Source organism: Hyaena hyaena, unplaced genomic scaffold (assembly GCF_003009895.1).
Source record: "Hyaena hyaena isolate Hyena2069 unplaced genomic scaffold, ASM300989v1 scaffold_375, whole genome shotgun sequence".
NCBI classification, from domain to species: Eukaryota; Metazoa; Chordata; class Mammalia; order Carnivora; family Hyaenidae; genus Hyaena; species Hyaena hyaena.
This window is the reverse complement of record NW_024081006.1, coordinates 274,937-295,925: the sequence shown is the minus strand read 5'-3', so window position 1 is coordinate 295,925 and position 20,989 is coordinate 274,937. Positions and strand designations below refer to the sequence as shown.

The following is a 20,989-nucleotide window of genomic DNA, read 5'->3' as shown; positions in this document are numbered from 1 at the left end:
AAAGAAGAGGGCGGGAATCGTTGAGGCAGGCAGCACTGTGGTTAAGAAACCAGACCGCGCTACATTCCATTTGCCACCTTCTGCCTAGGCAGTCTTGGACAAGATACCCTCCTGTGCCTCAGTTTCTTACCCTGGAAAATAGAGATGGAACAATAGTTTCTTGTTGAAAGGCAATGAGATGTACATTTTTAAAAAATGTTTTATTTATTTTGAGAGAGTGAAGCAGAGGAGAGGGAGAGAGAAAATCCTGAGCAGACTCCACACTGTCAGCACAGAGCCTGATGTGAGGCCCTATCTCACAGACCGTGAGATCATGACCTGAGCTGAGATCAAGAGTCAGACACTCAACCGACTGAGCCACCCAGGCGCCCCGAGATGTGCATCTAAAGCACTCAACACTGACTCGCTCTAAGTGTGAGCTGTATTAGCCCTGACCACGGGCCTCCACCTCTGCATGGAGCCCTGGCTTTGAGAAAGGAGGCATTCCCTTCAGGACTTTCCTGAGATTTCCTGCTCTAGAATCTACCTTTCTACAACACTCCTTCCAGACTTCCTGCCCTCTGTGGTTGACCCCAGGAGAATGAACTGGGGAGACTTGTCCTAGGACTGTTTCCCCTGCATGCCTCTGGCTGCCCCTTGGCCGTTTGTTTCCCTCACCCAAAGACCCCCCACTGAACCCACAGAGACCCCTCAACACCCAAGGTATCTTGACCTGTGCCTCATTTCTTCAAGTCCCTGTTCTTTACTAGCAAACCAGAGCCTGCTAAAGAATAATGGGTTAATGGTGTGTCTGGAAGTGGTCAGCCCAGCAGTGGATGGGAATTTCAGCCCTGGGGATGGGGGGTGTTACAGTACCCCACTTTAATCTCAGTGGGCAGCTGGCTGGCTGTTGTCTACACACAAAGCTGGCTCTTATCTCTGCTCAGGATGCAATGGGTCTCTCTGAAATTTAGGCAGCTTATTATTATCCTGTATTCTTCGTGTGTGGAACAAATGAGCCTTTGGGTTTTCTTTTTCATTAGTTAAGGAACACACAGGGGTTATACGCCTCATACGTGGCCTTGCTGGAGGTGGACAGTCATGATGGTGGTAACTCTCTGGGTGAACTGTTCTAAGTTCTTCCAGTATCCATCTTGGTGGTGCCTCACAGCAGCTTTATGATGGCAGATGCTATTATTAGCCCATTTCACAGATAGGGAAAGTCACCTTCTGTGCCCTCATGTAGTGACATTTTATCCCCTAGCTTGAGCATTCAGCCTCCCCAAAGACCGGACATGTAGGGACGCTGCTGGCATCGGTCATGGCCTTCACCTGACCTGAGCCTTTCTCCTAAATCTTTTTCCTGAGAAGTCTTACCGATTCCTTGCACCATCACCTGGTCCCCCAAGTCCCCCCAGCTTCCCCTCCCTGCTGCTTGCTTGCTCAGCTTTCGGCATGCTTTTCTCTCAGGGCCCCCTAAGGAGGGTGAAGTGTTTTCACGTCTCTTTCTGCCAGGTGGGCTTAAATAGGCAATCACAGCAAGACAATTAAAAAAAATCCAGAGGGAGTCACCCTCTTTCCCCCTCCTTCTCCTCATTTAATTTACTTCCTTTATAGGAGGCCTAGGGGAGCCGGGTCTAGGCTGCCACTGGTCACATGAGGCTTGCTGGTGAATTCACCATCCAGACATGGGGGCAGGCTGCCCCTCCCCATCCCCGTGGGCTCTTGAATGGCTGCTCTGGTCCAGAGGTTATGCCCCGCTTTGCCCATACAGGTCCCTCTGGGGACCCATCTTGTGGGTCTCTTCTTGATCGTTGACTTGTATTTCCTGGTCCAGGAGACTTTCCGCATGGTTTGGTGTCATTGCTGTGCAGAGACGGCCTGAGCTGGTGTAGGGACAGCCCCATGCCTCACTCCTGGATGCTGCCCCTCCCACACCTGCCCTTGCCTTATGGTAAACACACAGCACCCCCACCAGCTCTGCTCAGAGGAGCATGAATGGCCCCTAGGGATGCATTTCGGCAGATGGGAAGCATGGACAGCCCAGGTGGGGAAGGCCAGTGCACGGAAAGGTTAGGAAGGTGCCCCTAGATGTCCACCTGTCCCTTCCTTCCCCCCTGGTTTTCAACATTCCTTTCTGTCCTTCCGTGGGCATCTGTGTTGCCAGAGAGGTTCACGCAAATTCAGATTGTTCTGTCACTGAAACAATAATGAAACATCTTCCTAGCCTGTGCCTAGTCACTTAAAATGCTCAGAAATGGCAGCCAGAAACCCAAGCCAGTGAGTGACCTCAATTGTATTCCCGGCAGAGGGGATTTTATTCAGTAGGTCTCCTTGGCAGCCAGCTCACTGTGTGGAGAGAGAGAAGAGGTGTCCTCCTGAGTCTGGCCTTTCTGATGTGTGCCCCCTCCCCTTCCCGCGCCCCAGGCTGGCGCTACCCTGTGGCTCTGCCTCCTCCCAAATCTGCCACCTGCCGCCATCTTTTGGCCTTTCGGTCCATTAACAAACAGCTGTTGAGCTCCACCCGTGGTCCACAGCTCCTGCTTTCTGTGTACTGATGAAATTAGCCTCTCGTTAGATTTGGAAACAGCCCAGGGTTAGAGGCTTGAAAGACTCTTGGCATTGCCACTTTCCAGCTTGTGATGTCTGGGGGATCCACTTAAGGCTTCTGGGCTTAGAACTGATGCAGCCCCTCCTGTGGGGGTTGGGAGAGTCACATCAGATGGTAGAGGTGTCAGTGCCTATAGCTGCTGCCGTCCTCACCAGGGGATTCCCGTGGAACAGTCTATATGCTTGGTTCCCCTACTTTGCCTCCACAGACAAGCCCCACCCAGGCCCAGAGTGCCTTGCTGGTAGTACCCAAGCCTGACAGAAGCCTGAAGCAGTTTCTCTCAGATTCAGGAATCCAAACAGGCTTGAGGCCTCTGGCCTCTCGTCCTGTCACGGAGCCCACAGCCCTGCTTCCCAGTGCAGACCTTTCATCTTAGCCCCGCGGCCTGTCACCTCAACAGACCTTAGTCCCCACTCAGCTACCAGGTCAAGTCTGGCTCCCACATGTTTCTTCCCACCCAGTCAACTCACCAGCCACCTGCTCCTCCCAGTCTAGCCCTGGAGCCCCACGCTTTATGCCAGACTCTGCACACTTCCTTCCCTCCAGTCTGGAGGTCTCTTGGAACATCAGGACCCAACCAGCCTGCCTCCTACCTGCCAGTCACAGGCTCTCCTGGACCATACTGGCAGACAGACCGCAGACTTCCATACTGTGCCTAAATCCCAGCTGCCTGGCCCGGGCCTCAGAACTGGGCATCTGTCTCCTTCCCTGCTCCTGAGGAGCTTAGCAAGGCCTCCGTGGACCTGGCTACCAGGCCAGCAGCACCCAGTAAGCCTGGCACCCCCTCCTTCTCCCCTAGCTCCCTGCACTTATCTGGCTTAGGTCAATCCAGCAAACGTATGTGCATCCCCTATCATATTACAGGGACTTTTCTGGACAGAGGGTATCCACATGGCACAAGGCAAAGCCCCCCGCATCAGAGAGAAAGAGAAAGACCAGAAGATAAATAAAAACACAAGGCAAGACAGTCTTCATTCTCCTTGGGTGCCGTGCCATCCAGTTCTTCGGCTGTTCTCAGAACATTCTCAGAAACAATGCCTTCCCCCCTCCTTTGGGACTCTCTGTCCCATGTCTGGAAAAATCTTCCAGCTGGGGTCATGGCAGAGTCACAGAGCAGCTGAGAAAATTTAAACAAACTTAGGACTTCTTTTTGGAACCCTTGGTGCCTGCTCATGTGATGATGTGTGTTGGAGAATCAGAAGATTAAAACATCAAAGGGCATCATCTGGGGACAGTTTCTCTTGGCTGGTTTCCACACGAGTAGTGAGAAAGAGGACCGTGGCCAAGGATATGCGGGGACAGGGGAGTTAACTAAAGGGTTACACATCTGAAATCGGGTTTCTCCCGATATTTCATTGCTACTAATCTTTTGGAGGCTTCAGATTCCAGCAGCATTTCCTTCCTGAAGAATTTATTTCTGGCTCTGGCTCTGGCCCTCCTCCCTGGGGAGGACCCTGATGTGAAAGCGAGTGCGCTGTCAGCACCGCACTGTCCACCTCGTCCACCCGTCCGGCAGTCTCTGTCTTCCCTTTGCCCCACGCCCGGCACCCTCCCTTCCCCTTTTGGCCTTCCCCTTTTTCTGTTTCTTTACGCATTGGGAAAGTTGTGCTTTTGTCTTCCCATGTGAGTGGGGAATCCCTCTGTAAGATCGAGTGTTGTCCTGTATTTTTGGACTTCGGTCACTGTCAAATTCTCCACTCACCTCTTCCATGTAGAGGTTGTGATTTCTTTTTCTTTTTGATCTATATGCACCTGTGCTTGTCTATAAGCAGAGTATGGTGACTGGTGCCCTGGCCCACCTTGGGTCACCTGAGGACAGCTTTCTCAGCCTCTGCCTGGAGGCATTCTCTGGAATGAGAACAGGTGCCAACAGGCCATGTGCCCCAGGGAATTCATACCTCCCTCACTCCCTGAGGATGAATACTCAGGCTTCCTTGCCCTGTGGCAAGGCAATCAGAGGTGTGTTCTGTGCAGTTAACTGAGCCCCAGTTGCTGTAGCACTAACCTGCTCATTGATGTACCCTTCACTGGGTTTCCTCTCTTCCCTATCTCTTATCCCTCCCTCCTCCCTCATTTTTTCCTGGGATCACTTCCTAAATAAATTATTGGTACTCAAAAACTTACACGGTCTGCTTTGAAAGAAATCCAGATGAAGTCAGGGGCTCTCTAAAGCAGTGCTTATTCTCTTGTCCTTAGTAGGTGTGGCTTTTATTTGGACACCCAGCACCTCAGACTGGACGATGCCTGATCATGTGGTTCACATCCTCCCCCCAGCTCCAGTCCAACGCTCGATTTCCCTCCATTACAACCCTTTCTTTGCATGACTCCATTCCTCAAGTGTGTATTTCAAAGTCATGAAATAGTCTAGTGATTACCACCTCCATACACCAAGCCCTAATTTCTTGTGGGAAAGCATGTACTGGCTGGAGGTGGCTTCCTGAGTCTGGCAAGTGAACTGAGAAAGGTAATTTGGGGTGGGAATAATAAATAGGCCAGATTCGGTTGTTTAAAATCCAGGTGGCAATCTTTGAAGATGGGCACCTTTCTAATTGGTTCTATCTGATCGAGAGAAAGCCCCCCCCCCCCCCCCCCCCCGCTGGTAGCTTCACTCTTGCTACTGACAAAGTGTCAGAGCCTGCCATTGCTCCCCAGAGACCTCTGCTGCTGTTTGCTCAGATGGAGCTGTAAAAGACTTCCTTTGCCTGGAATAGAGTACCTATGTGGGATAATTTTAGATGTCGTGTGGATGGACATATTTGGTGTTAATGTGCCTCATCATTCCCTTCTGTTTATAGCAAGTGGTAGTTTTTCCCTTATGGTCATGAGACAGAGTTTCCTTTTTAAATTCATTTATTTAAATAAAGGAAAGTGATTCTGTTTCAGAGAAGAATAATTCAGCTCATCTTTGGATACGGCAAAATTGTGAAATACTGAAGTAGAGGATACAGCGTCCCAGAACATGGGTCTAGGCCAGGTCTCTCCTACTTTGTCCTTTTTGCTAATGTCAGCCATTGTTTACGACCTTTAAAATATTTCTCTGAAAGAAGGGTGGGGATTTTCTTATTATTCCAATGGATATTTTTGGAAACCAAAGCCTATTCCTGAGTAGCCTGTGTAAGCAAAGCTTTTTAAGCTGTGGGTAAACTCTGATTGCTTGACTAAATGAGTAACACAAAAAGACCTTCAAGACTTAGATTGAAATTGAAATTCCAGGTATTTGCTCCTTGCGGCCGATACTGCATGGCCCAGCAGCACGTACAGCTGGAGTGGGTCAGCTGCTGGGTGCTAGTGAGTATTGATTTTTGAAGACTGAGCTATAAATGAAGGAAAAGGAAAGCTCAGAGCCCCACACGCATTGCCACCTACCTACCACTCCAGGCAGGAACCCTCATTTACGGGAACATATTTATTTTTATATATCAATGGTGTATTTTCGATGTACTTGATTAAGTATTATGGGTTCGGCCCCAGGAAACACCACTACAGTTTATAAATAGTGAGTTCAAGGGTATGCGAGGTTCCTGGAATTGGAGTAGTATTTTTATTTTTATGTGCCTCTGTATATTCACCTTTGTTTTTTAAGACCAGTTCTTATCCAAATATGTCCACTTTTTCTTCCAAAACACCTTTGTATGAATTTCTAGAAATGTCTACCTTGTCCTGACTGTACAGAATGATCCAAGGTAACAGCTATTAATTATACGACAAATTCAGAACCCACACCCACCCCCCCCACCCCCCCGCCCATTGGAAGCCCAAAAGACCTTTGATGTCCATGTCACTTTCAAGGCTCCCTAACTTTCAAGGCTCCCTAACCTACCTGAAATCAGGTTTTATTATTTGACAACAGTGCAACCTAGCAGAGTTTACCTTTGATATCATTTCTTCAGGCTCACTATACTCAGTGAGGCAGTTTTTTTTTTATCACTGTTTGACTTCTTCTTTCTCACCTTCTTTACAAATCCCAACAGAAATGGAGATCCTCGCCCTTTTCAACAAACCGAAGAGCCAACAAAAGTGCCGACAGTACTATCCGGTCACTATCCCTCTCCGGGTCTCCAGGAACGGCCAGACAGTGAGCAGTTTGGATGCCAACTGGTTGGAGCACATGAGTGACCACTTCCGGAAAGGAGGCATGCTGGTGAATGCAGTCTTCTACCTTGGCATGGTCAATGGTATGGAAGCTACAAACCTTGGGCAGCCCTCATGAACTCTTCTTCTCTTTTCTCCTTAGCCCATCTTTAGAGCCTGCCCCATTCAGAAAGCCCCGCAGCTCATGAACATGCTGTGTTTGATTTCTAATTAACGCCTTTTGAGGAATTTTCCACAGAATCCAGCACCTGCACTCCCTAAACCTCTCTAGGAGTCAGTCAGCCAGGTATCCTCTAGAATGACACAGAAGGGAGAATGATTCTGTTTTTGATGGTGGCCTCAATCTTTGTTGCTTTTAAAGACTTTTAAAAAGATTATTCCCCGTTTGTTAATTACCCCCTGGGATCGTGCCGCTCCAAAAGTGCAAATTGTTTGCAGACACTATTACAGTTTGAAGTAGCAGTAGCAGCACCTTGGAATCAACTGCAGAGAAATGAATTGAACTGCCTACTTTCTGTAAAGCTGTGTAGAGACACACATTGTCTCTGTATCTCATGGCACCATGTACCCCCGCCTCAAAAAGGTGTTGTCTCTGAGGGAGATAACATGTGGTAGCACTATTGACGGCTGCTATGCTAAGGCAGAAAGGCTGCCCACTGTGGGGAAATGTGTCAAGCAGAGAACGGGTTTGGGGTTAACACGAAGGCAAGTTGAGCCACTAGGGTGCCTCGAAGCTGGGAGGCAGCTTGGGGAGTGGGGCTGCCGTACCGCCACGTAAGGCTCCGGAAGGCTGCCAGTCAGCAGGGTTCCTAAGTGAAACGTCACACCAAATTTGTTGATCCCAGCAAAACCTGGCAGGGGGCATTGACAGCACCGTGTCTTGGCTGTTGAGCAGTTTCTCTCTCCAAGAATTAGCAGAGTCAGGAACAGAGTTTGGATTCAGTCCTTGAAATGCCAGCAAACATCTTCAGAAGGGACATCAGGCTTAATTCTGAATGTACATACTTTACATCGTCTGAAGCCGTAGCACATTGTACAGCACCCACAGCCAGCTCTTACTCTGGATGTGAGTCCCTTGTTCCTGTCTGAGTATCAGTATCTAATGCGAATGTGTTAATACAGTAGCAGCAGGCATTGTACAGTATAAGGGGCACAGCCATTTGTGGAATGGATGAATGACATAAGAAAGGTGATTGGCTCATTAAGAATACATGTCAAGCAGCACCTTCCAACAGAACTTTCTGTGATCATGGGAATGTTCTATATCCGCACTGTCCAGTATGGTAGTCTCCAGTCACACATGGCTCTTGACCACTTGAAATGTGGCTAGTATGACCGAGGACCTGAATTTAAAAATTTATTTAATTTTTATTAAATTTAAGTCACTAAATATGCTTAGTGCCTAGTAGTGTATTATGCAGTTCTAGAGCATACATTTCATTAATACAACCATGAGGACTCCATTTGGTTCTCTGGCTGCAAGGCTGGTAACCTCCCTCTCCCTGAGGAGGTCTTCCCTGTGTCCCGGAAGCCAGAGAACGCCACAGTCTGTTTTGAGATTCGTCATAAAACATGAGTTGCTTTTACTTAGGGCAGATGTTTACAGCCCTTATTGATTCGCTGGTATTAGAGGAGTCCAGAGAGAAGTCCTTCACTTCCTACTTCCTGTAAGGACACCCCATCACCCATCTTGGGATGTGGCAACCACTCTTTTTATCTTTTGTTAGGGTCTCTGTGGCCATACATCCTTGTCCCTGGGAAACCTAGAGTTCGTTAGACTAATATTTTTTTTTTTATGTTTATTTGTTTTTGAGAGAGAAAGCGAGTAGGGGAGGGGCAGAGAGAGAGGGGGACAGAGGATCCTAAGTAGGCTTTGTGCTGCCAGCAGACAGTCCAATGTGGGGCTCAAACTCATGAACTGTGATATCCTGACCTGAGCCGAAATCAACAGTCAGATGCTTACCCAGCTGGGCCACCCAGGCGCCCTGGTTATACTAACATCTCAAAGATGTTCAGGGAGGCATTGAAGGTAACAGCTACATAGGCAGCCCCACTTTGGAGAATTGGGGTATCAAAAGGGAAGTTTTCTCTGGCCCTACTGCCCATCGTGTCTGGGGCAAGCTGAGCCCCAAGAGAGGACACCTTGAAAGTTCACAATGCCATATGAACTTTTGGGCATTATGGCTTTGGCAATCAAGACGATTCCCTACCCCTTCTTCCTACCCCATTCCCTGACATTGAGTCCAAAAGCACAGAGAATTCATACAGCGTTTTCTTCAGATTTGACCTGAGTGTTGGAAATGCTGTTCTATCCTCTCTTGGCTTTTGCAGTAAATCCAGCCTTCCTGCCTTGAAGAAAGAACATGAAATTTCCCCTGGCAAGTGCAGCCATGGAAGCCAACCCCCAAAGCTGGGACAGGTCTATGGCTTGGCCACAGCTGCACATCTTGGGGATGGCTGCAAAATTGTCAGAACAGAATTTATTTAAACCCACTCAAACTTCAAACAGAATTTCGCCCTCCGATGGGAGGGGAACTTGACTTGGGAGTAATGCTCAGTGGCCAGGGTGTTTCTGCTCTGGAAAAGCCCAGGGTTTCCGTTGGGCAGGGATGAAATATGCATATGCTCTTTTCCCAGAATTAAAAAAAAAAAAAAGGCAAGCTAATCATAATTATAAAAAGGAACCTGTTTCTAATAAGATAATTAGTGCCTTTACAAGTAAACCTGGCAGAGCAGGAAGCACATCTTTAAGCTGTTTGCCACCTGGAAAAACACCAGTCTTGGTTCTTAAGTGGATATTTGTACTCTGAAATATTTTCCACAGTCATAAAACTCGTGAGAACTTTGTCCCATGAACAGCCTGAATGGTTCATTTAAGACTCCAGCTTCTGTTTTCAAGGCTTTACCCCCTAGGACATGGGAAGACTTGAATGGTCCCCAAGTTTGGGCTTCTGCTGAGTCTCCAGGGATCTTCCTCTGGAGACTTTTATTACGCCTTAGAAGGACCCAGTGTCTTCAGCTGGGGCAGCTTGCCCTTGGGCCCTGGCAAGCAGAGGCACAAATAAAAGAGAAGCGTAATGGTGCTAATGGTCGCATAGCAGTTACTCTGTGTCAGTGCTGGTCTGAGCGGTTCAAACATAGCAACTCATCTAATCCCCACAACTCGGTGGAGTAGGTACCATTGTTATCCCTGTGAGACGGCTGTGGAAACTGAGGCACAGAGTGGTTAAGTCATTGCTGAGATTGCCAGCTAGTAAGTGGTAAGAAAGGAGTAAGAAGAAAGGAGGGTAAGGCTAGGGAAAATGGATATGAGGGGATAAGAGGTGGCCATGTTGGCAAGAGGTTTAGGCTCCCAGTGAGGCCTTGGGTGGCCCTTGGGAAGGGAGGGGAGCTTCAGAGTCACCTTTAGGAAAGTAGCAGGACCTGGGTTGCCAGCCACCTGTGTGGATGGGTCCAGGGGTTGGTCAGACACCAGAGTAGACAGACGCACAGAAACACCACCCAGTGAGACAAAGGCCAAGATCCGTGCTTCCAGAAGGTGGGAGACGCCAGGAGGGGAATCTTTCTGCTGTTGGTGAGAAGTCGGGTGGGTACAGGAGTCAAGGGTAAGGGCAAGGTGGAGCTGGGAGCCCACCATCTAAACACCCACACAGGAGCCTGATTTCTCCCCAAGGGCCCCCAGGCCTGCAGGGGCCCTGCTGCTGCCACCACTGGCCATCGATGGTACTGCTTCCATCATCAACTCTCCTTGCCTGCCTTGGTCTTCCCTTTGTCCCCTAGCTGGCCTTGTCGTTTGTTCTGCCCTTTCCCTAGCCTTGTCCCCACCTCCCTTTACCCTCACTCTGTACTCCCTTGGCCCTGTCCTGGCTCTCCTTCTCCTGCTCCCCTGGCCCTCCCCTCACCCTCTCCTAGCCCCACACTCCTTACACCTCTGGCAGTATCGGCTTTATCCATCCCACATTCAAATGTTTTCAGTTGGGAGCACCTGGGTGGCTCAGTCAGTTTGGTGCCTGACTCTTGGTTTCAGTTCAGGTCATGATCTCACGGTTTGTGAGTTCGAGCCCCACGTAGGGTTCTGCACTGACAGCATGGAGTCTCCTTGGAATTCTCTTTCTCCCTCTCTCTCTGCCCCTCCCCTGCGCACTTGCGTGTGCACTCTCTCTCTCTCTTTCTCTCTCTCTCTCTCTCTCTCTCAAAAGAAATTTAAAAACAAAACAAAACAAATGTTTTCATTTCTTTCAAAAATGTCCTTGGCAGCAAGTGGTCTGATGATCTGAACCAGAATCTGGTCCAACATTATGCACTGCATATGGTGCCCATGTCCTCACTTCTCAAGTTTGACCTAAAAGAGTCTTTTTTTATGACCCTCACTGTTCGAAATAAAGCCAGCCCCTTAACCCTCCCCAATGGCCTGCATTATTTGTCTGGTCGGTGCCTTGTGATGTCATTTACCTAATTTCTCCAGCCTCAGTATCCTGTACACTGGAATTTAGTTCTAAGGCCTTGATAAATTAAGCACTATGACTACAGTACATTCCAGATGGTGTTGGGTTTTACATATTGCATCTCATCAGGAGACACATTATACCTACATGTCTCTCCACTCCTATCCTTTTGATAGATTGTCTTCCTTGAGACTGTCCCTGATACTCCAGCCACATGTAAATCCAAATAACATTTGGTACTTATATCATCATTTTTGATGCCCAGCATAACCTGTATGACTTTATATTTGCAAAATGTGCAGGTTAAAAGTGTACCTATTTCAAATAAAATGCACGTAGAAATACATTCACGTAGAGATTACAAACCCTCTGGCGGGTTCCGCGTATTGTACTTCTTAGCACCCCAGTGTTTGTATACCGTGTGCTGTATACAGAAGGTGCCTAATAAAAGTTTCTGGATGATGCTCGGTAATGCCAATGGTGATGAGGGGAAAAGCTGGTATTTGGGTGTGTATCACAGGAACCTGAGGAACTGAAAGCTAGATGTAGGCGGAATGGAAGGGAAGAGAGAAGAGGTGAGGCAATCCCAGGTGCTTCCAGCAGCCGCTCCCTGGGAATGTTTGGCCTCCTGATTACAGACATGGCCTCTGTTTCAGAGGAGCCACTTATTCATGTGGGGGGAGGGTTCACTTATGCCATACATGCATTTTCCCTTATTTTTGTAGCATATCTTCAAATGACCTTTTTATTGCAATATAGCATGCATCAAGAAAACTATGCACATTATAAGGATATAGCCCAGAAGATTTTCACAAGGTGAGCACATCTCTGTAACCAGCACCAGATCAAGAAATAGAATATACCAGCCCCCTCGAAGCCCCCCTCATGCTCCTCATCATCCCTATTTCCCAGGGGTGACCATAGACCCAACTTGAAACACCATAGATTAGTTGTAATCTATGAATTATATATGAATGAATGCCTTTCTTGTGTTAGGCTTCTTTGACTCATCGTATTTGTGAGATCCACCCACATTTTAAGTGTAATGCGGATCAGTTCTTCTCATTGCTGTATACCCTCCTTTATGTTGAAATACACAACTGCTTCACCTCCAAGTGTGTTTTTTGTCCCATGTAGGAAAGCATGGCATCTGCACAGATTTGGCCCCAAACTGAAGCCCTAAAGCCGGTCTCACTGTGACCTCAATAGGACGCCACCCAAAACACCGGACATGGAGGATGGTGTAGCAGTCAGGCTAGGAACCTGGGCTGTTCATCGCCACCGCCAGCTGGAGTCCCAGCGCCCGCACACTGAGTGCTGGCTCAGTAAATACCTGTTAGTTATTGGAAGGGCGTAGGCTTTGGCATCAAATCATACTTTCGATCTCTTTTGGCCTTTGCATTCCATTTGAACACAGACATGTGATTTAACGTCTGAGGCCTCCATTTGCTCACCCACTAAGAGGGAATGATTAGCCTTACATGTGTGGGGGAGGGATTCAGTGAGAAACTATGAACTGCACCTGGGCACGTGCCTCACATCCAGCAAACACCGAATCAGAGTGTTTCTTCCCCGTCGGGTTGGTTACATGGCTTTGAACTTGCAGGCTCACCTTGCTATAACTGAAGATGGGTTGTACCTCCTCTAGATCACTCATCACTTCAAAGTGAGAAGCCAGGAGTGAGGGCAGGCCAACAGTAGCTGTGAGTGCTCGGGAAGAAGAAGGCAGTAGGCCTGCTCAGTCTTTTGATAATATCAGTCAGTTAGGCATGATTGGGGAGCAACGTGGCACCATCACCGAGGATTGGTTAAACAGTGATTGCATTTATGGTGGGGTCATAGGTCATTGTGACAGCAGTCACATGTGCAGTTATGGTTATGTAATTGGGACATGCTATTCCTGGCACAGAGGAGGTGCTGTGAGCACTGTGCAGCCTCTGCTGGGGAGAAGGGGTTCTCAGAGACTCAAGGAAATCTGTTAGGCCAGCTTCCCCAGCGGGGACAAATTAGTCCAATCTAGCTTGTTAAAAGGAGAATGGTGACTTTTTTTTTCATCCCACATAATTAGACCACAGACGTTGACCACTTGTCATGGTGTGCGCTTCCAGCTGGACTTCGGGGAGCAGCTCCCAGGGTGAGCCTGAGGCTTAGCTTGCTGGGTCTCAGGGGCTGCAGGGAAAGAGTGCTTGCCTCCCAGAATTTACCTCCTGAAATAATAGGGCAAACCTCCTTTTTGCACACCCTTCTTGTAAAATCATAAGCTTGGAATATTAAGGTGGTCTTTTGCCAAAAGACTGTCATCAAATATTTATACAATACTGGGGCAAATAGCTCTCTGTGCACAGTAGGGAAGCATCTTTACTTTAATACAAAATGCAGTGATAATGGACTGTTTTCCATAGATGTGGTGTGATTTAACCTTTTACATTGGGAGCCTTTACTGTAAGAGAGACCTATTTATACCCAACTCGGTGCGCATCCCAGCAAGGCTGAGCCAGGAAGGTAATGAGAAGACGCAGAGTGGACGAGGCCGTCAAAACAAGGGGCTCTTTAAAAGCCCAGCTGTCTGTTCTCTGTGGTTCATTGACTTTTTTGCTGTTACAGATGATCAAATTTTGACAGCCATTCTGAACTTGCTTCATAGTTAAGTAGGTGAATCAGCACTGTGGATTCAGAACAGCAGAGCAGAGGGCTGAGGGGCTGGAAGGCAGACAGTGGAGGAGACAGCTGGTAAATAAGGACCTGCTTTATTCCTACTTCACACCCCAAGTCTCCCCACTGACCACACAGCCCTCCTTCTGGGCCTGTGACCTGGGAGGAAGGAGAGGAAGCCAGGCAGCAGCTGGGAAAGGAAGTCTGGATGGACTACGGTGTCTCATCCCTCTTTGAGACCTCAGCTCCGCTGTTCAGTAGTGTCAGCAGGCTAAATACCATCATAGTATTTACGTCAAATTTGGTACTCTAGCACTTAAAGCAATGGTAGGCACAATTTGAGGGCTTGGAGGTTTTCCATTGAGGAGACTTGTATGTAAAGACTTTGGAAACTAGAGATAACAGATTCTGGTAGAAGCCTTGTGGGAATTTGTGCTGTATCGGCCTAATCCTGAGGGAATCACTGAATCTTGTCTGGTCTCAGGCATCCCCAGGTCAGGACTTAGGAAAGCTTTATTCAAAGTCATTTTATAGGGTATTCTTACTGTGGTGGAGCTCCGGCTGGACCTTTGTTCCTCAGAACTGTAAAGGTGAGCTTCACTCTGGTTCATTGTGTCCTGAAGCCTCAAATACCTATAATGTGGTTTAGCTAGAGAGAAGCTCTGTTCTTTGCTGGTTATTTCTGTAAAATGTCTCTTAGGAGGGTAGTGAACAAACACTTGGGGAAAACTTTGTAGCAGAGCAGATGAGAGAGGCAACCTTAGTGCTTTTGCTAAGGCTATTTGATAACAGACTCTCCGTTTAGGAAACAAATAAGAAACTGGATCATGGTATTGATTAACTTATATTGATCTAACTTAAAATGGAGTATTATCTTGTCATGTTGAAATAATATCTGGATAAGGCTGCTGTGCTCTAGGAATTACTCTCATGGCTGTGATTTGTTGAGCTGGTCAGGCCTCTCTAGCATTCTGGAATAATCAAGAATATCCCCAAGCCAACCAAAGTACACCAGTCTATTTCTTAGGTTAAGGTTGGGCCTTGTATTAGTCAGCCATTGCCACAGTACTGCTGTGTAACAAACCATTCCAGAGTCATTGGCTAAAAACAGTACTGATTTATTCTCACATATTTGGGGGTTGGCTGGAGCAACTGTCTCAGCTGGGCTCACTCTCAGGTGTGTGGGTCAGCGGATCTAAGCTGAGCTGCCCTGGGCAGCTCTGTTCCATGTGTCTTTCATCTTCTTGGAACCAATGGGCAGCTGGGGTGTGTCCTCTCAACAGGGTAGCAGAGCTATAAGGTTAAGCTTAACCGCACAAGTCCTTGCCAAGCCCCTGTTGCATCAGACCTGCTAATATCCCTTTGGCCAAACAGGTCATACAGATAAGCACCTTGTTGACTGGTCTCCCCACCAGTCATCTTAGTCTTGACTTTCTTCTCTCCTGATTCCGCTGCTCTCTCGGTGCTTGGCTACCCCTTCTTCACTCTGCATTTCTACTCCAGCTGCATCCTCTGCTAACTCTCAAACCCTAAGGATCCATAAGCCTTCTTCTTGGCATTATTAAGTACATTTCTCTACTCAAAATGAGACCGGCCCTGGGCACATCTTTGAAAAAGACCCAGCCACTGCCTCCACCTGCACTCTCTTCCCTTAGCCCACTTGACATTTATCACCTCTAACACATTATTGTCTCCATCCCCCAATTGGAAGGGTAACCTCTGTGAGGCAGGGACTCAATATGTCTTGCTGCCTGCAAGATCTCCGGTGACCATATGAGTACCTGGCACCAAATAGATGCTAGGTAGGCGTTGGAATGAATGAATGAGCAGCTGGAAGTGTTTTCAGTATAAGCCTGAATGCTTCCAGGAACACAGCGCTCACTCTTCTGAGGTTTTACCTTCCATTTTTCAAACCACTCTAAGGAACGTGCTTTCTATTTATATTGTACTAAAATTTTCTCCCCATAGTTCCTAACACTTTCCGATTCTAGTTCTGCCTTCAAGAGCCATGTAGAGGAGAGAAAAAGAACATTAGTTTTCATCTGTGTTGGCTACTTGTATGATGCTTGTGTTAACTCTTGCATTAACCTTGTAGAAAAGGATAAGAATTCAAATTATACTTAATCCCACCACTTATAACTGCTGCTAGATTTTATGTATTTCCTTAAAGTTTGTCTAACCCTTTTTAACATAAAAAAATTCACATACAGCTCATAACGCAGTCTTGTATCCTGGGTTTTTTCCTCCTTCTTTATAACATTGTCTCTAAGGAATTTTTCTGAATCATTAAATTCCCATGATTTTTTTGTGGCCACATAGCATTTAATTGTATGGAAGTCTCCTAACTTATTTGACTACTTTTCCATGGTTGAATATTTGGATTGTTGAGCATTTAGATAGTTTATGTTTTTAAGAAATTTTATAAGTAATGCTTATGGATAAATATTTGATGTCTTCAGTGGTTATTTCTTTAGAATAGACTGAACGAGGTAGGATTTCTGGGTCAAAGAGGGTGGACTTTTTGTTTCAGGCTCTTTAGACCTTGTGAAATTACTCTCCTGAAAGACTGTACAGTTAAAATTCCCTCATCCACCATAAGCTTTTTATACACGTATAAAGAATGTTAAGCTTAGCCATTTATTTATTTATTTTCGTTGTTGCAAACAATTTTCTCATTTAATGGCCTTTCAGTTTTGTTTATGAGGTCTAGTGGAAGACAGAAGCTAAATATTTGTTAAGTATTTACATCTGTCCGACTTTTTCTTTGTGGCTTCTGGGAAATGCTGGCAGTTCCTGAACTCCAGTGTGACTCAAAAGACTTTCTGAATTTATCTCCCGTTCTGATTAAAAAAAAAAAAAAATCATATTATGTGAATTATCCTTTTAAAATAAAAATAGTATATCACTAAACATTTTTAATGTGTGTTGTCATAACAAAATACCACAGGCTGGATGGCCTAAATAATAGACATTTATTTTCTCATAGCTCAGGAGGCTTAAATGCCTATGGTTAAGGTGCTGGCAAATTCAGTTTCTGGTTGAGGCCTCTCTTCCTAACCTGCAGACAGCCACCTTCTCTCTTCTTCTTCTGGCCTTTCCTCTGTGCAGGGAGAGGGGAGGGGAGTCCGTCTGGTGTTTTCCTCTTCTGGCAAGGACATCAGTCTTAACAGATTAGGACCCACCCTATGACCTCATGTAACCTTAGTTAATTCCCTAAAGTCCCTGCCTCCAAATACAGTCATTTTGGAAGTTAATACTTCATGTATGAATTTGGTTGGGGGGAAGACATAGTTCAGTACCTAACAGTATGATTGATTTATAGGTTAGAATCTAGGGTACCAGGAATGATTCTGTATCCACAGTCCCATGTCACAGATGAGAGACCAAGTCCCTGCAAGGGGTCACGTCACTTTTCATAATAGAGCATGGATCCAAACCACCTGCTTCTCCATCTAGTCCTCTTTCCCACAATCTCTTATCTAAATGAATAAGGGGATTTAAGAGCCATTTTAAAAAGGAGGAGCAGCAGAAAACACCTCCCTTAATGTCTTCTGCCGTGGTGGGTACTCTCTTGTAATTTTCTTGATACTCTCACTGCCTAAGGACAATGAATCCTTCCTGAATCCTGTTATATGTTTAATGTACATTTGTTGCATCATATAGAACTCAGAACCTGGCACACCGATCAGAGCAATGCCCAAGTAAACATTTTCAGTGGTAAATCACTTGGGAAAACTCCCCTTTCCCTCAAATTCTTTACAAGAGCTAGCTACAGTGTTGTCTGTACAGCTGTCCACATCATGAGAACTTCCCAGAATCAGCACATCTAGAACGCATCTGAGAAGCTCAGATCTGGTGTGTTCTATCTATCTTTAAAAAAAATCTTTCACCTAAATATAGTTTTCTTCTAAAACTGTCTCTAAATGACTGTGTTTTACCCTGAATAAGTTCTCCCCAGTGCATCCTGACGTTGGAGCGTGAAAAAGAAGGTAAACGCGTGAAATCAAACGGTGATTGCTAACAATGAAATTTGGGCTCATAAAATCAAGGATATTATTCAGAACTGCGAGGTAAATTAGTCTCATTCATTCTGATGGGGCTAGACTCTATGGCTGTGTGTGCCTTCTTTAATTAACATGCTGAAAAGATGTTCTGATTGGGATTATTAATGAATGCAGTGAAAATTTTTGCTGCTTGTAAGGCTTCTGCCACAGACGGTTTACAGAACTCCCCCCGCCTCTTTTCTTTTTCCACAGATTCCTTACACAGCCTGACAGATGGAGTATTCATCTTTGAAGCTGTTTCCACAGAAGATAGCAAAACCATGCAGGGCTATGATGCTATTGTTGTCGAACAATGGACAGTCCTGGAAGTAAGTGTGAGATTGGCTGGGGCGCTTCCTTTGTTTGGGCAGTGATTGTTTTATCCGCTTGCTGGGTCTGACCATGTCTGCTGTGGCTTTTCCTCTGAAAGGCAGTTTGACCTGCGTAGGCCTACAAGGCCCCTTTCAAATACTTCTGTGCCCTCCATTTGGGGCATGGGCCCCACTTTCCCTTTCTGTAGGAAAAGCAGGGTGCATGCTGGATCATTGGGTGGAAAGAGGTGGTTCTTTCATTCATTTGCATGTCAGTGGAAACTCTAAGTGACATCAGTGAGGCCAAGGCCCAGTCTGTGGCCACCGGAATAAGAGCAACGTGGTATTGGAGTTAGACCCTATGCCTGCATCTGCCATGTATCCTTGGAAGACATTTGTGTGCACACACTCAATCTTTAACAAGAAGCCTATGAGGCAAGTGTGTGACTGCCCCTGTTTTACAGATGAGGAACCTGGGGTAAGGTCCCTGGCCCAAGGTTACACAGTAAAGTGTGCTCCTAGGACCAGCAGCCGTGGCGTCACCTGGGAAGTTGCTATACATGACCCCACCCTGGATGGATCAAATTAGAAACTCTGGGGATGGGCCCCAGCAATCCTTTTTCACAAGGCGCTTTCTGATCCACAGTTTCAGTGTCTAAAAGAACAGGACAGATGCCACTCTCACCAGATGTCTGTGGTTGTGTGTTGGTGAGAGTCGTGATAAGAAAAGTACCCCATTGGCTTGTCTTTCTTCAGCCTTTGAAATTAACCGTGACCTTGATGAGTAACTGGAGTGAATGCATCCTATCTAAAACGTTTGTGGGAGGAAGTTAATGTTACAAACTCAAATAAGGACACAATTGTCTTTTTAATTAGAAGAGGTCAGTTTTATGGGTTAAGAGCCTAGATTAGGAAAAGATTAACATTTATTCAGAAAGTTTTCCTGGCTGTGCAGATTGATTTCCGTTAGGTTTGTTCATTCTGTTTCTTTCTCAGATGTTTGAACTTTTTTATCTTGACCTCCTATTTTTATGCATTAATCTATTGGGTGATATTAGTGTTGGGTCACGTCGTCATTGTCCCTTGTTGCCTTCTCTTCCTCACCGACACACACACACACACACACACACACATGCACACACACACACTTCAGGAATGCTGTGGCTTTTCTCCAGGGATCCTGGGAAATGGCATAGGGTTTTAAGACCCACAGTGGGCCCAGTGGTGTGCACCCCCTGGCTTGCAAACCCAGTTCTGTGCCTCTCTTCCCAACTCCATATCCAGTGACGGATTCAGTCAGATCGGGAGCTTGAACTTGGCCACAGTGGAAGTACTGCACCACGAAAACCGGCAAACCCTAGAAATCAGGGTTCCCCCTCCCCCTCACAGAGCCAGTTGTACGCATTTCCCAGCACATCACTAGATATGCCTTTATTCCATCACATGTTGACATTATGATAGGCAGGTGTGGCTGGCATCCAGTTGGGCAGAAACACATTTTCTTAATTTTCCCGATAGTGACAAGTGGATTAATGGTTTTGATGTCAGTGTTCGCCAGTTTTCCCTGCACAAGTCTTCAGTCTCGCTCTTTTCTCTGGTGCCTTTGGAGCATTCCCAAATTCCCCACAGTGGAAGCAGACTCGTGTCCATTTTAGCAGCATCCGCCTCTGATTGCCATCTCTTGAGTAAAAGAGGGGAGATCTCTTCCGGACAGACTGTACCCCTTGGCATATGGGTTTCTCTTCCTCTTTTCAGCTGTATAGGCAGACTTTAGGTTAGCTCCTAGGTCACCTCCTTCAGGAAGCCTTTCAGGCTCCTTCAGAGTGACTCTTCCTTTGTGTATCCATAATTCTCTGTGCATAAGTCTGTCAGCTCCTATTATTATCACTATGATTTTGTTATCTACTTTCCTTCCTTCACTGTGAGTTTCTTGGCCTAGACATGTTCATCTTTGTTCTCTAAGGCTTCCAGTAAATGCTTCCTGAATTGGGCTGAAGGCCTTTTGGTTCAGCATTAGGAACACATACATTTCTCCGAATGGAGCATGAATCACTTGAGAGCTTTAAGCACAAATATCCACACTCTCCCCACAGAGGTTCCTTTCCAAACCCACTTTGGGAATCCCTGCCTTAGCAGGACCATATGTATACAACTGTGGTCCAGCGTGGCCCAGCAGTGTCCAGTCCAGGGCAGAGCCCACAGCTCAGCCCTTTGAAGAGGCTGTGTCAGAACTGCCCCCCACCCCACAGACGGCCCCTCTTCTGCTGGCCTCTCCAGGTGTGGGGTGTTGGTCCCACAGCCTCACCCTGCACCCTTGAGACCCAACTGCTTCCTCTCTTCTCCACCCTTTTGGCCTCTGGGAAAGGTCTTTCCTGTTCAAGCCCTGGGCAGATCCCTCTTGGCTTGTGGTTGACCCTACCTTTCTGGCACCTTCTGTCCTACCAGGCCAGCCCATAAACTCCTGGGCTCTGGCCACAGAACACTGCTGACCAGCTGGTTCTCTTCTCTCATAGTTGGGACTAACCTGTTCCTTTTCTGCGTCCTTACTCCACGCGCGTGTTACTATCCTCAGCTCGGGGTACGGATGTGCCGTTCTAATTCAGCCACATCATCCCGGCTTCCCTGTCTACACGTGCACACGCACACATGGACGCCTTCACAAGAAAACGTACCTAGCTCTTCACAGCTCTGCAACCACCACAGCGTGTTGGAAAGAGAAGGTAGCTTCTGGAGTCTGGTCTGGGAACACATCCTGGCTGTCTTCTTCCCAGCCAAGTGACAGAGCTCACCCCTCTTTGTTTTTCCATCTTTCAGCTGTAGGAGTGTGAATACTGCCAACCTCTCAAAGTTGAGAAT

General features: G+C 46.9%; 1 protein-coding gene across 2 annotated transcripts in view; it reads left to right on the top strand.

The window, feature by feature from the left end:
- Positions 1–20,989, top strand: part of RFTN1 (raftlin, lipid raft linker 1) — a 204,102-nt gene that overhangs the window by 144,080 nt on the left and 39,033 nt on the right. For both annotated transcript variants that reach the window (XM_039250580.1, XM_039250581.1), the window contains exons 6-7: positions 6,562–6,765; positions 18,036–18,151. In XM_039250580.1, coding sequence (XP_039106511.1) covers positions 6,562–6,765; positions 18,036–18,151 — 320 coding nt within the window. The remainder of the gene's footprint in view (positions 1–6,561; positions 6,766–18,035; positions 18,152–20,989) is intronic.